Below are 15,061 nucleotides of genomic sequence, written 5' to 3'. Positions count from 1 at the left end.
ACGCTCCTACGGCTTCTCGCACGTGAGACTCGCGTTAGCACGCGGGTAACACGTCCATGCACTGTCGCCGAGCTCGCGAACACGTCGGGTGATGTTCGACCCCTGTGCGACTCAAAACATATTTATTTGTTTTAAATTTATCAAACTTTTGATTGCGACCGCTCCTATCGCCTAGGAAGCGGGCAAAATGTCGCGACGATCTCTCAGTCCGCCCTCCGCCGCTTCATCAAATTTTACCAAACAATTGGGCGCCAGGCACGCTCCGCATGCCCACCAACACGAACGATAAGCGGCGGCAAGGCGAATACGATCGCCTACGAGTCCGACAGCTCTGATACTTACAATCGGAAGGGGGAGTGAATCCATTTCCGGGAAAAGGATAATTCCCGGCAAATACAAGGAAAAAAAACACCTTTTGATTTAAAATGAAGTATGCAATCTGTGCCTTAGCTTGCTTGACAACCCAAAAGAAAGTTACGCCAAAATCGACAATGCTCGCTCGACTTCCGACGGTGAGGTGAATACGACAACGTTCTTTAACTCCCACGACGATCCGCGACTTCTGCCACGGCCGACACCCACGAATAAGAGAGAGAGATTTTCCACTCCCCGGACCCCGCGGACAAACTACTGGATGGCTTCGGTAAACGAGGACGTTACATCCAATTTCCCAGACACAAATATCCGAGAGCCGCCGATCAGTCCCGCCACGCTATGGTTCACGAATACGAGACTGGGGTAATCACAAAAAGGCACTCTTGCAATTTCGAACGCCTTCGGCAGCCTCCTCCGTCGGCGTCGCTCTCCTCCGCTCCTTCGCTCCGCTCTCTCTCTCTCTCCTCCCGTTGCTTCTGCTTCAGCCGCGACGCGTCGACTTTCTCCTGTTTCCTCTCTCTCTCTCGACCTCCGAAAAAGCTACCCGGGCCCGTTTCATTCCCCTCGATAGGGCGCTATGCCGCACGGTATCCTATCGGTACACTCACGACACCAACGATACGGTAGCTCGGGAGTTTTCTTTTTCCTTCAATATCGCGTTCGAGAACACTTTTATGCTCGCTCGCTCTATATTCGCGTCCACGCCAGAAGTGTCGGTTTTTCCAGCCAGTCTCGGGGACATTGCCCCAGTTCCATTCCCGGCTCCGTTTTTTTTCTTCCGTGATCACGCGATGTCAAGACGTGGTCTTGTATCGTTCTCTCTCTTTCCGAGCTTTCTCTATTTCCCGTGTGATCTGGCTCCTTGTCATGTGCCGATCCCTTGTTTTCTTGCTGTCGACAACACACAAAATAAATCGGCAGCGGTACGATAATAACGGCAAAATTTTTCGTAAACGGTAGCCTTTAGCGAAACTAAGACATCACCTGCGTGGTCTCTCAGTCCTTCCGTCGACGGCTCCTCGCATCCTCCAATCCTTCCTCCCCGGCCCGATCTCCTTCGTCCGTTTCTCCTGATGGTCGGAGGCTACCTGCGGCGATAGGGGCACACTTTATCGGAATGCGGGAGTACCACACAAAAAAACAAAAAAAAGAAAGGCAATCTCGTCCTTTATACGAGATTACTCGCCAACACGAAACGCCTCTGCGATCCGGTATCGCTATAACGCAGCTCGCCTCGCGGCTGCGGGCGAGCGCGACGTCCCCGGGACTCTCTCGGAGGCTTTCCGCCTCTTGTGACGAGCGACCAAAAATCACCACGTCACATGATTTATCAAATCATATTGGATCCGCTACTTTAAATTCTACAGAATCTTCGATGGGTCAGTCAGTCAATCAGTCAATCAATCAGTCAGCCAACAGTCGTGCAAAATTAGAAAAATGCCGAAACTAATATTGTACGATGCTCATGACCCGGACGAATTTGCAGTGGTTGTAAGTGTTGTGTATAAGTGATAGTTACATGGTGCGCGTATACATTACTTTTTATTGTTATTTTTAATCTGTTTTCAATGCCTATGCGAGTGAGGAAAAGTAAATATCCAAGCACCTGAAAGGATTATAGGTTATTTGAAAACCGAACATCAATTGAGAATTTCACAGAGGCCTGTTTAACCGGAGAAGCATGCCATCCAGCATTTTGCGATTATCCTGGCAGTCATAGTAAGTATTTATTTCTTATTAATACTAGTTTAATAGTAGTACTAATATTATTAGGTGCGCAACTAAGTTCCCGCTGTTTTTCAAGAGATGGCTCCAGTAGTAAGTGCTGGTCGATTGTGACATAACCAAAACGTCATGAATCAAGCTTAGACATATGGTAAACAAACCGCTTTGACACATTAGTGATTTTGTTTTTGCGTCATATACTTTTGGTTGTGTGAAAATGTCTTATTTTGTGCCAAATAATCGTCATTTGCGGGAAGTGTTGCTTTTCTTCTTTCATTCGAAGAAAACGGCGGCTGAAGCGCATCGAGAACTCCAAAAAGTTTACGGAGATGCTGCTTTAAGTGAAACAACGTGCCGTGATTGGTTCCGTCGCTTCAAAGACGGTGATTTCGATATTGACGACCGTTCGCGTGAAGAAAGGCCAAAAACCTTCGAAGACGCTTGGAGGCATTGCTTGATGAGGATCCGTGCCAAGCGCAAAAAGAGCTTGCTTCAGCATTAGGAGTTACCCGCCAAGCCATTTCCAAGCGATTGCATGCGTTGGGAATGATTCAAAAACAAGGAACTTGGGTTCCTTATGATTTGAAGCCAAGAGACGTTGAGCGTCGTTTTTTCGTCTGTGAACAACTGCTCCAGCGGCAAAAAAGGAAGGGTTTTCTTCATCGCATCGTTACGGGTGATGAAAAATGGATTCATTACAGCAACCCAAAGAGAACAAAATCATGGGGACTGCCCGGTCATGCTTCTACGTCGTCGGCTCAACCGAATATTCACGCTGCGAAGATTTTGCTGTGTATTTGGTGGGACCAGGGCGGTTATTTATTATGAGCTGTTGAAACCGAACGAAACCATCACTGGGGAACGGTATCGAATTCAATTGATGCGATTGAGCCGAGCACTGCGCGAAAAGCGGCCACAATACGAGCAGAGGCACGAAAAAGTGATTCTACAGCATGACAACGCTCGGCCTCACGTTGCCAAACCCATTAAAACCTACTTAGAAACGCTCAAATGGGAAGTCCTACCCCACCCGCCATATTCCCCAGATATTGCGCCGTCCGATTATTACTTGTTCCGTTCTATGGCACATGGTCTGGCTAATCAGCAGTTCCGCTCATATAAAGACATCTCAAAATGGCTTGATTCGTGGATAGCCTCAAAAGACGAACACTTCTACCGTGACGGTATTCGAGCTCTGCCAGAAAGATGGGAAAAAGTTGTCGCTAGCGATGGGCAATATTTTGAATGATTCATTTGTAATCATTTTTTCACAATAAAGTTGCATTTTCATCAAAAAAACAGCGAGAACTTAGTTGCGCACCTAATAATTTATTTAGTTTATATGAAAATATAGAAGAGGCGGAAGAGGAAATATGGTAATAAAAATAAAAAATTTTGGAAGATATCAACATTTGCTTCTCTTCTCGAACCTTAACATAATCTTCTTCCTTAACCTAATGAGAACGGAACGCGGACAAACCACTGGGAACCGGGCACGGGCGAAATATAACGCAGACCACCAGGAACCGTGGAACGGACGCGGGCGGACCGCCAGAAACCGGGTGCGGACCACCGGGAACCGCAAAGCGGGCCGCCGGCCGCGGACGCGGGGTCTGAGTTGGAGCCAAATATACTGCGGGGAGGGAATCTTGCTAGCCGTGGTGACTCAGCGTTTTGAGTTAGAATCCACCCTATATTCCTATTTACTGAATTTTAATAAAATATCAGGTGTAGTAAAAAGAAATTCATTATTTTTGCATGAAATTGAAGGTTTTAATTACCATAGTTAGAATCCGATCCGATTTAGGTCAAATATGCGCCGTTTTGTTCGATAACTTGTTGCCATTTTGAAGGTAATTTCATTATGCCTCTCTCATAGAAGCCCTCGTCCCTATTGGCAAAAAATTGAGACAGTCGATTTTGACAAGCCTCTCTTGAAGCGAATTTTTCACCAGCAAAATTGTTCGCCATGGACAGGAACAGATGGTAATCACTTGGTGCCAGGTCCGGACTATAAGGTGGATGCATAAGAACCTCCCAACCAAGCTCCCAGAGCTTCTGGCGAGTTACTATCGATGTGTGTGGCCTGGCGTTGTCCTGATGGAACACAATTCCTCTCCTATTGGCCAAAGCTGGCCGCTTCTGGGCGATTGCTTCCTTCAGACGGTCCAATTGTTGACAGTACAGTTCCGAGTTAAGAGTTTTAGGGGAGCAGCTCATAGTAGATAATTCCCTGCCAATCCCACCAAACACACAGCAAAACCTTCCTGGCCGTCAATCCTGGCTTGGCCACCGTTTCCGCCGGCTCACCGCGATTCGACCACGACCGTTTTCGCTTGACGTTGTCGTAAGTGATCCACTTTTCATCACCAGTGACCAACCGCTTCAGAAATGGGTCGATTTTGTTGCGATTCAGCAGCGATTCGCAGATGGAAATTCGGTCCATGAGGTTTTTTTTCGTTAACTCGTGTGGCACCCATACATCGAGCTTCTTTTTGTATCCAGCCTTATTCAAATGGTTCCAAACGGTTTTTTGTGCAATCTTTAGCTCTTGGGCAATCGAAACAGTGCTTACATGACGGTCGGACTCGACAATGTCCATGATTTTATCGATATTTTCGACAATTGGCCTTCCAGTGCGTGGTGCATCTTTGACATCGAAATTACCGGAATCGACGAAACCAAAATTGCGCGTGATTGGCTGTTACAGTATCAGAACCATAAACACTATTCACATTTTCAGCCGCCTGGCTTGCGTTTTCGCCTTTATCGAAGAAAAACTATAAAATATAGCGTATTTTCTCTTTGCTAGTGTCCATCTTTGACGCGCGCTCAAACAAAACTGAGTCAACTAATCACAAAACTATCAGAAAAGTTTTTCTGGTACGAAATCTCATCTTTCTAACGCCATCTAGTGGAACCCGATCGGACTTATACAACACGAGATACAGATAACTAAAGCCATCTATTGGAAAAATAATGGATTTCTTTTTACTACACCTGATAGGTGAATAAGAAAACAATAAGTTTACTTATGAATTGAACTTTTAGTGATAAACAGAGAAATGAAAATATGTTAATAGTTTTGCATTCGTTTAATTAACACGTTAAGCGCGGAGCCGATTTTGCTGAACTTTCCGTTCAGGCGGCGCCGGCATGCCGGCGCGGGCGGCGACCACTTGACGAGTGTTGGGTTACATAGTACAGGTTGCGTGAAAAGTTCGCGGAGCGAAACTGAAATAAAGAATACCTAATTCTAAAAATGATTTTATTCTTCAATATAGTCTCCATTCAACATATCCATTCAACATAGTCTTTTATTCTTCAATATAGTCTATATAGAATAAACTTTAATACACTTGGCCCAATGGCTCTCCAAAATTTTATTCCATCGCGGAAGTGTGTTTCTGGAAGGTCTGCGAAATATGCCTCTACGGCTGCTATAGCTTCTTTATTCGACAAAAAATGCTTTTCACGGAGGAATTGTTTCAGGTTTCGGAACAGATAAAAGTCGCTGGGTGCCAAATCTGGCGAATACGGTGGATGATCAAGCAATTTGTACTTCAATTCATTGAATTTAGACATTGACAAAACACTTTTGTGAGCAGGTGCGTTGTCTTGGTGAAAAATGATTTGTTTGTGCTACAAACCAGGTCTTTTCTCACGAATTTTTGCGTCCAATTGATCCAAAAGGTTATAATAATATTCAAAGTTAATTGTTTTACCTTTTTCCAGATAGTCAATTAATAAAATCCCTTTAGCATCTAAAAAAACTGATGCCATAACCTTTTTTGCCGATCTTTCATGCTTTGTTTGCTTTGTAGCTGAACATCCAGCTTCAGTCCACTGTAAATGTTCCTGTTTCAATTTAGGATCATGGTGATAGATCCAAGTTTCATCCATAGTTATAAAACGACGCACAAAGTCGGTTTTATTCTTCTTAAAACGATCCAAATGACGCTGAGAAATTTGCTTTCTAGGGAGTTTTTGTTGAATTGTTAACGTGTGCGGCACTTTTCCAAACACCTTCTTCATTTGTAATTCTTTATGCAAAATATGCCATACCCATTCATCTGAAATGCCTATGGTATGAGCAATTTCACGCGTAGTCACACTTGGATCTTCAGAAACAATAACATATATTTGCTCAATGATTTCTGGTGTTGATGCGCTTTTTGGACGTCCACTGTGTGGATCATCTTCAATGCTTGTACGACCACGTTGAAACTCAAGTGCCCATTTACAAATTGTTTTTGAAGGAGCAGATTCCCCTAACACATTTACCATCTCGGAATGGGTAATTATTCATTTTACAGTTCATTAATTATTACATTCATTAATTATACAGTTTAGCCACATCATCACCAATTTTGATGAAACTAGGCTCATTCAACGCGTTTATGCAAAACAAACAACTTTTTCCTCTAGCAAAATCGTCGCTCTGACTTCCGAAGTGAGATATTAAGCGTTAAAGCAGATAACAGTTTAGGTTATGAATCCTGTCAGATGGACTGAATGTAACGACACGAACAAACTGCACGAAGTATATGAGCATCACCACATACACACGCCTTCGGTCCCCCCCACCCGCACCCCCCTCGATGAGTGGAACACGCGTCCGTGGAAAGTCGCAACTCATGTGACACAAAGTCATATTGTTCTGGGTAATTATTTAGAAGACGGGCCTCACCTTGGATTTCGCTCAAACTCACCTATCTTGTGTATTATATTGATATGTAACAAATGAAAAAGTCTCAAACATGTATATACATGCAGTACCAACATATGTACACACACACACATACACACACACGGGGTGCGGGAAAGGGGGTCGAAGACCCCCCCGCACCCCTCTTTCGGTGTGTGTGTGCGTGCGTGCGTGTGCGTGCGCGCGCGCGCGCGTGTGTGTGTGTGTGTGTGTTTGTGTGTGTTTGTGTGTGTGTGTGTATGTGTGTGTGTGTGTGTGTGGTGATGCTCATATATTTCGTGCAGTTTGTTCGTGTCGTTACATTCAGTCCATCTGACAGGATTCATAACCTAAACTGTTATCTGCTTTAACGCTTAATATCTCGCTTCGGAAGGCAGAGCGACGATTTTGCTAAAGGAAAAAGTTGTTTGTTCTGCAAAAACGCGTTGAATGAGCCTAGTTTCATCAAAATCGGTGATGATGTGGCTAAACTGAATAATTACCTCGGAATGAATTTCCATTGCCTTTAAACCTTTTTTAACAAAGAACTCAATCACTGCACGCTGTTTCAAATTTTCCATTGCAAACAAATATACCGACACGTCAACTTCAATTGGCTTGTAAACACAGAAAGAATTGACAGATGGAAATGAGACCTAATCTAGGTTCATGCGAAGAGTGATTCTATATAACCGACTACAATTTATAATTCTACCGTTTATTTATAGATGCCACTCCGTGGACTTTTCACGCAACCTGTATAAACAGAAGATACACACATATCGCCAGTGATGTCAGATGTAATATATTGCGATGCTACAGCACATGCGTAAGATGACGAGCTCGCTGCTTGAGTAAAATCCCCAGTATCGTATCTTTTTTAAAGTATTATAGCGCCCGTATTATACTATGTATTGAGAATTGTAATCGAGTAAATTAGATAATCTAAATCGTGGTTATTTTAATTGGTCCGAGAGTAATTCTCAATCTATAGTCTAGTATGATTCTAATACAAATATTATGTTACAGTTACATAGTTATACAGTTACATAGTTGAGTGAAAAATTATAATGTTAATGTAACGTAACTGTTACTTAGTATCCACTGAAATTATAATGTTAATGTAACTGATATTTAGTATCCACTGAACAATATAACCTAAGATAAGGCACTCGCGCAAGAAACACGGGAAAACTACGCTGCAGCCTGGAAGACAGCTGATCGGATAACGCGGGCCCTTTTATGGGCCCTGCGATGCGCTTTATTGCCGTTATTGGCTGCGTTCAGGAAACACAACGGTTACACAACGGTTGAGTAATTCGTCAACGTTATTGGTCTGAATGTAAGGATCTAACAGTAAGGACCAATAGTTACTAAGCGCTCAGTGAACATTTTGTTTTCTGAACGCCACCATTGGCATAGAGCTCCTACGTCATCTCACGCATGCGCTGTAGCGTCGCAATATATTGCATCTGACATCACTGCATATCGCGTTGACGATTTACTTCATTTTCCGTTTGGGCTGTGGTAATGCCCGCCAATATAGAAGTATACAAAGTATAAACAAAAGATAATCAGATGGAGAACGGTAAGAAAGCGATCTCCAAAAGACGATCAGTTAGAAAAAGCCCACGGAAGTGTACAGGTTCTTTGCACAGAGAGAATTTTAGTTCGTTATGTTTTATAAAGTAATTTTCATAGTCATTATTTTCAAAAAAATGTATTGCCCATAATATCGAAAAAATGTTGAAAGCAGAAGGAGATAGCGATTCATCGAGTGAGTTATTTTTAACCTTGATACTGCCGGTCCCAGGAACCGACGCTGCCCAAACGAAAAGTTCACTGTCAATCCCCAGGGGCCGAGCGACGCCGCCTAAACGGAAAGTTCACTGTCAGTCTCCAGGGACCGACGCCGCGCTTAACGTGTTATTAATTAAACGTTTAAATAATAATTTCGATCGTTCTTCTATTGATTTAAAATTATTTAACATTAATTTTTATCTTTTCTAGTTGCTCAGTGTATCAGCCCATTCCTTGCCACCGATGAAGGACCTATGTTCATTGTTTATATTGTTATTATCCAGACAACAGTCAAAACATCGTTTCAGAAACGTCGAAGAGTCTAGGTACGTAAGATTAATTTTATATAATTTTTTGTTGCACATCTGTTAAATTTTCACAAAAATTGAGCGAAATCTCATTTAAAACGAGCAAACATTCACTTAATGAAATATATATAATGAAATGCTATCGCTCGTAGACATGAGAGAGAGAGAGGGAGAGGGAGGGTGATAGGGAGTGGGAGAGAGGGGGAGGGAGGAGTGATTCACTCAAACAGAGTGAGTTTGTTGAATTTGTACAAATGAATATTTTAATCGATTAAAGTGATTCTGTTCGTGCAACGGTCAAGCACGTCGGATTTACTCTTTAAGTTCGAATTAAAATATTCACTCAACGATTCAGAGTGAAAAAATCACTCAACATGAATGAAATGATTTGCAGTCGGCTTGGAGCGACCTTATTGCTACTTTATTGTTTAAGTGGAACTTCTCTTGAATAAATGTATCCAGGATATTATTTTAACATTATTTCGCTTTATTTTATACATTCATCTGACGCTTACTTACATTGTAATGTTGCATATTAATTATTTTACAATTTTAAGATATAGTGACGACGAAGCTCGAGACGATTCCTCGGAACTAAATGATAACGAAATATCACAGTCAACGAAACTCGCGGACGCAGGAGTCAATGAAGCAGAAGATACGAACGAATCGAGTAATCAATTTATCAGTTACGATTGGTCTTCTTTATCTACTATACTCCCGGACCAAGACAATATCACTCATTCTTATGTGTAAACACTATTGTATAAAAGGTAAAAAGATATAAAATAAAGTAATAAGATTATTCATTCAATTTTCTTCATCTAATACGATATATAAATGTTTCGTCGAAATCCTGATAAAATGTTTGAACCAATTGCATTAATTATATATATAATTTTAAGGGGATGCTGAACGCGAAAACTTTATCGACAGAGATCTCAAAATTTGATATTTTTTCTGCAAAGTTTACGTCGTCTTAAATGCTTCAGAATTAAATATGCTTTTACACGATGAAAGTACGTACAAAAATTAATTGGAGCATCATTCAATATGTAACGAAAGCGATAAAAAATTTTTAAATTAAAATTTCGAATTGACAGCGTAATATTTATCTAATACAAAAGTTTTGCAACTTGTATGTACTGAAACTCTAAATGCTTCAATGAGGAAAAATTTACAAATCATTTCTAACAACTCAAAATTTAGGTAGGAAACCTAAAACGATACGAAAACTTTGCAGAAAAATTTTTAATATATGCGGTTAGGTTTTCCGATAAATATGATAATGCAGAGCAGAAAAATAGTTTACGACTGTTCTCATAGCCAGCGCTGCAATTTTCCTGCAAATGTGATAACGAATAATCCGAATGTATCCTAAGTATATACATATAAATATATATATAAGCAAAATTCCTGGCAATTGTGTAAAGATTACATTGCAGTGGATGCACCGAATTAAAAATCTTTTCGTATAATGAATATTCCTGCCAAAATAAAGCGGCGTAATATCAGGTGTAGTAAAAAGAAATCCATTATTTTTCCAATAGATGGCTTTAGTTATCTGTATCTCGCGTTGTATAAGTCCGATCGGGTTCCACTAGATGGCGTTAGAAAGATGAGATTTCGTACCAGAAAAACTTTTCTGATAGTTTTGTGATTAGTTGACTCAGTTTTGATTGAGCGCGCGTCAAAGATGGACACTAGCAAAGAGAAAATACGCTTTATTTTACAATTTTTCTTCGATAAAGGCGAAAACGCAAGCCAGGCGGCTGAAAATGTGAATAGTGTTTATGGTCCTGATACTGTAACAGCCAATCACGCGCAATTTTGGTTTCGTCGATTCCGTTCCGGTAATTTCGATGTCAAAGATGCACCACGCACTGGAAGGCCAATTGTCGAAAATATCGATAAAATCATGGACATTATCGAGTCCGACCGTCATGTAAGCACTGTTTCGATTGTCCAAGAGCTAAAGATTGCACAAAAAACCGTTTGGAACCATTTGAATAAGGCTGGATACAAAAAGAAGCTCGATGTATGGGTGCCACACGAGTTAACGAAAAAAAACCTCATGGACCGAATTTCCATCTGCGAATCGTTGCTGAATCGCAACAAAACCGACCCATTTCTGAAGCGGTTGGTCACTGGTGATGAAAAGTGGATCACTTACGACAACGTCAAGCGAAAACGGTCGTGGTCGAATCGCGGTGAGCCGGCGGAAACGGTGGCCAAGCCAGGATTGACGGCCAGGAAGGTTTTGCTGTGTGTTTGGTGGGATTGGCAGGGAATTATCTACTATGAGCTGCTCCCCTAAAACTCTTAACTCGGAACTGTACTGTCAACAATTGGACCGTCTGAAGGAAGCAATCGCCCAGAAGCGGCCAGCTTTGGCCAATAGGAGAGGAATTGTGTTCCATCAGGACAACGCCAGGCCACACACATCGATAGTAACTCGCCAGAAGCTCTGGGAGCTTGGTTGGGAGGTTCTTATGCATCCACCTTATAGTCCGGACCTGGCACCAAGTGATTACCATCTGTTCCTGTCCATGGCGAACAATTTTGCTGGTGAAAAATTCGCTTCAAGAGAGGCTTGTCAAAATCGACTGTCTCAATTTTTTGCCAATAGGGACGAGGGCTTCTATGAGAGAGGCATAATGAAATTACCTTCAAAATGGCAACAAGTTATCGAACAAAACGGCGCATATTTGACCTAAATCGGATCGGATTCTAACTATGGTAATTAAAACCTTCAATTTCATGCAAAAATAATGGATTTCTTTTTACTACACCTGATATAAATCGACCTAAAAAACGATGGGGAACTATTGCGAATAGGACAACGCCTTCCTTTTGCCAAGTTTACGTCGCGCTGGCCGCACGGAATTGAAAACGCTTTCGTACAATGAATATTCCTGCCAAAATAAAGTGGAGTAATTCAAGTCATCCGAGAAAAAGGATGGGAAACTATTGCGAATAGAACACCGACTTCCTTTTGCCAAGTTTACGTCGCACTGGAAATACGGAATTGAAAACGCTTTTGTATAGTGAATATTTGTACGAAAATAAATAGGAGTAACAAAAAACATCTTTGAAAAATGATGAGGAACTATTGCGATAGGACACCGACTCCTTCTTGCAAAGTTTACGTCGCATTGGCTGCACCGAATTGAAAATCCTTTTTATAAGGAACATACATGGAAATATGAAATGAAGCATTGTTCGATATGAAATAAATATTCTATGTTGGCCTAAAATAAACAATATGTAATTGAAAATTTTACTTTTATACAGAGTGTCTCAGAACTTTGGAACACGGGCTCCATAGGGACATAGAGCTAAGTGAGAAGAACAAAAAAGTCCTGTACCATAATGTGAAAATCGTAATAGTTTTTTAATTATAACAAGCGGCCAAAGTTAGGCGTTTTCCATGCCCAGCGCGGCCTATAAACGCTCCGCGGCAAGCTGTGTGCGATGGGGCTGAACGGTAACCATCGACATATAGAATGGACTGCTGATGGCAGTGGAGGGGGTAATTTCTCGAGTAGAGTGAGAGGCAGACAATATGAGGTGTCCTGTCGTCTCTGTTTAGTAAAGCCTGATTGGTGCCGCTAACTCTGCAGTGCTGTATGCTGTACCTAGCGTTCCTCAAGCCAAACGTTATAGAACCGGCAATAACATCAATAGTAAGCCGTGTAAGAGAAGTCGTAAAATGGTTATTACGTGTATAATGTTCCTGTATAATAGCACAGACGATGCATCTATCTCTTTTCACATGTAAGTATATATTGCATATAATAATCTTGAGAACATTATAATGTAAAAGAGGTTATAGAACCGTAATATGTATAAGAATATATAATATTCTTGTAGGTGTATAGAAGAGATTAGAATGTCAATATAATTGTTGTAACCCATTCCCTGTATTCCCCAACGCATTGTTAGCTATTCCATGTTCTTCATGGTGTGTTATATAGTAATTACTGAGGCAAATGCAGCGATGTAGAAGTAAAGATCAATCAAGCTCATATGGAGAGTGAGAGAGAGAGAGAGAGAGAGAGAGAGAAAGAGAGAGAGAGAGAAAGAAGAGAAAGAGAATTAATGAGATCAATATAAATTAATATTGTAATTTGCAGATTTTCTACAGATAAGGATCGTAGAAGGAAGTGGTTGCAAGCAATGAATATAGATGAAGCTGCCAAATCAGCTCGACTATGCTCAAACCACTTTAAAGTTACAGACTTTACAGAAACAATATATGGACATAGACGACGTCTTAAAAACACTATTCCTTGTATTGGAAGAAAAACCAACAACGATGACAGTGCGAATAAAGCGGTATGTATTGCAGAAATGTAATATCATACCAAAACAGAAATTAATGCTCGAAAGTTAGAGGTGATGGCACAACATAGTATCAAGTAATTTACAATACAAGAATATAATAACTGGTATAAATATTTTCAGATCATATCTGAAGAACAGTCGGATATAATAGAAATAGAAGAATGCAATATGGAATGGAATCATGCTGCAAAGGATAAACCGAATTCGTTGAAAAGGTGTGAAAGTACATGTTTGGCTAATACATTGTTGTATCTATAACATCCATTAACTATTAATGTATTCCTTTCCTAGGAAATCAATGGGGCATGAAGAAGTGGATGTTCCTTTGCAACACATCAGAAGACTGAAGGACATCAACGTGAACAAAGTGTCCAAACATGCGGAAGAAGCAAAATTTGTAATAGAAGGTTGCAATGGAAACAATAGAAGATAAGCAAAACGAAATAAGAAAGTTGAAATCGTACGTAAATACCCAAAGACGACGATTGCAGAGTTTGATTGAATTAAATAAACATTTGCATGATAATAATTTAATTTCCGATACAGTTCGGAAAAATCTTGACGTAAGTATTTGATACTTTAAACTTACTTTTAACTTGTAATTCGGGGAACGAATTCGGCCGCTTGCGCAAGCACGCATGAAGGCTTCTTTATAACCCGTTCTTATATTTCACATGGTCCTAAATACATGTTTAAGAACATTGTAGCCAATAAAACGATCCGTACGGATGCTATATAAATCATTATATTGGCTACAAAGTATTTCAAGGGGTATTTAAAACGATACTGAAATAGAAGAATTGACTTGGAACAAACTTTAGTGTGCACTCGATGTGCATTAGTGCAAGCGATCGAATTCGCTATTAGAAATGCTACAATTTCGTTTACATTACAGTAATGTGCAACGTATTGTTTTACACAAGTAATTATCATTAATTACATTCTGCAATCGTGCTAAATGAACAATTCACTACAGTATGTTGATTGTGAAGATGGAAAACTGATGATATGTCTATGATAAATGCACAAATCGAGTTGTATCTATACAACAACATCATGATTGAAATTGAAACAACTGTGTTTATGCAGCTGTAAAAACACTGCGAAACATATGTTACAATACAGAGATTTATATAAACGTTATTAATTTACAGCAACGTTGACGCAATAGAATGAGGGTGCGTTCGGGGAGACGCTATTAGCGTCATTATATTTTTATCGCTCATTAGATGTACAAGGATAGAATACGCTAATAGTACTGATAGTGAGCTCCCCGAACGTACCCTGAAAGACTAATAATTGTCAAGGATTAACCTATTTCTGTATTTCTTTTATAATGTAATTATTTCATTACGAATAGCAATGCAATATTAACTCGCGATTGCAAAGAAATTAATATAATAAAAATATAACTAATGAGGCACATTAAACATTTTGCAGTCGGCTACCCCAGTTGTTAAATCTATGGTAAAAAAAATGCTATCCCAACATCACACGTTTGTGAAATTCCCTCCGGAGTTACAAAATTTTGCAGCGTCTTTACATTTCTACTCCCCGAAAGCATACGAATATGTAAGAGAAACCTTTATGAAGATGTTACCGCATCAAAGTACGATTCGTTCTTGGGATACTAATGTTGACGGTTATCCTGGGATATGTAAACCTGCATTACAATTTTTGCAAGAAAAGGCTAAAATTGCGTGCGAAAAAAACCAAATTATTCTATGTTCTTTAGTTATGGACGACGTAATGATTCGGAAAAAAGTTGAATGGCATAAGAACGAATACGTAGGATTTATTAATTTCGGTAAAAAAATGA

The 15,061-nt window shown here is 40.4% G+C and overlaps 2 protein-coding genes across 2 annotated transcripts in view; both read left to right on the top strand.

Moving 5' to 3' along the window:
- The window catches only part of l(2)05287 (WD repeat-containing protein l(2)05287), a 106,431-nt gene extending 96,764 nt beyond the window's left edge, over nt 1-9,667 (top strand). Inside the window, exons 14-15 of the mRNA XM_025305585.1 lie at nt 8,798-8,913; nt 9,453-9,667. Coding sequence (XP_025161370.1) covers nt 8,798-8,913; nt 9,453-9,651 — 315 coding nt within the window. The 3' untranslated portion in view covers nt 9,652-9,667. The remainder of the gene's footprint in view (nt 1-8,797; nt 8,914-9,452) is intronic.
- A 2,646-nt stretch (nt 9,668-12,313) lies between these two features.
- On the top strand, nt 12,314-13,716 carry LOC112590065 (uncharacterized). The gene is made up of 4 exons (XM_025305603.1): nt 12,314-12,672; nt 13,032-13,233; nt 13,363-13,457; nt 13,534-13,716. The coding sequence occupies exons 1-4, from the start codon at nt 12,608-12,610 to the stop codon at nt 13,673-13,675; spliced, it is 504 nt and encodes a 167-aa protein (XP_025161388.1). The 5' UTR covers nt 12,314-12,607; the 3' UTR covers nt 13,676-13,716.
- Nucleotides 13,717-15,061: the final 1,345 nt, after the last annotated feature.

The sequence above is a fragment of the Harpegnathos saltator genome, unplaced genomic scaffold, assembly GCF_003227715.2.
Source record: "Harpegnathos saltator strain DR-91 unplaced genomic scaffold, Hsal_v8.6 scaffold701, whole genome shotgun sequence".
Taxonomy (NCBI): Eukaryota; Metazoa; Arthropoda; class Insecta; order Hymenoptera; family Formicidae; genus Harpegnathos; species Harpegnathos saltator.
This window is presented reverse-complemented; position numbering and strand designations above follow the sequence as displayed.

Bases quoted from the DNA above. Each gene is read 5' to 3' on its own strand.
- LOC112590065 (XM_025305603.1), top strand. From the start codon at position 12,608: ATGGTTATTACGTGTATAATGTTCCTGTATAATAGCACAGACGATGCA. The intron at 12,673-13,031 runs GTAAGTATATAT...TGTAATTTGCAG, and splicing joins GCATCTATCTCTTTTCACAT to ATTTTCTACAGATAAGGATC. The intron at 13,458-13,533 runs GTGTGAAAGTAC...TTCCTTTCCTAG, and splicing joins AAACCGAATTCGTTGAAAAG to GAAATCAATGGGGCATGAAG.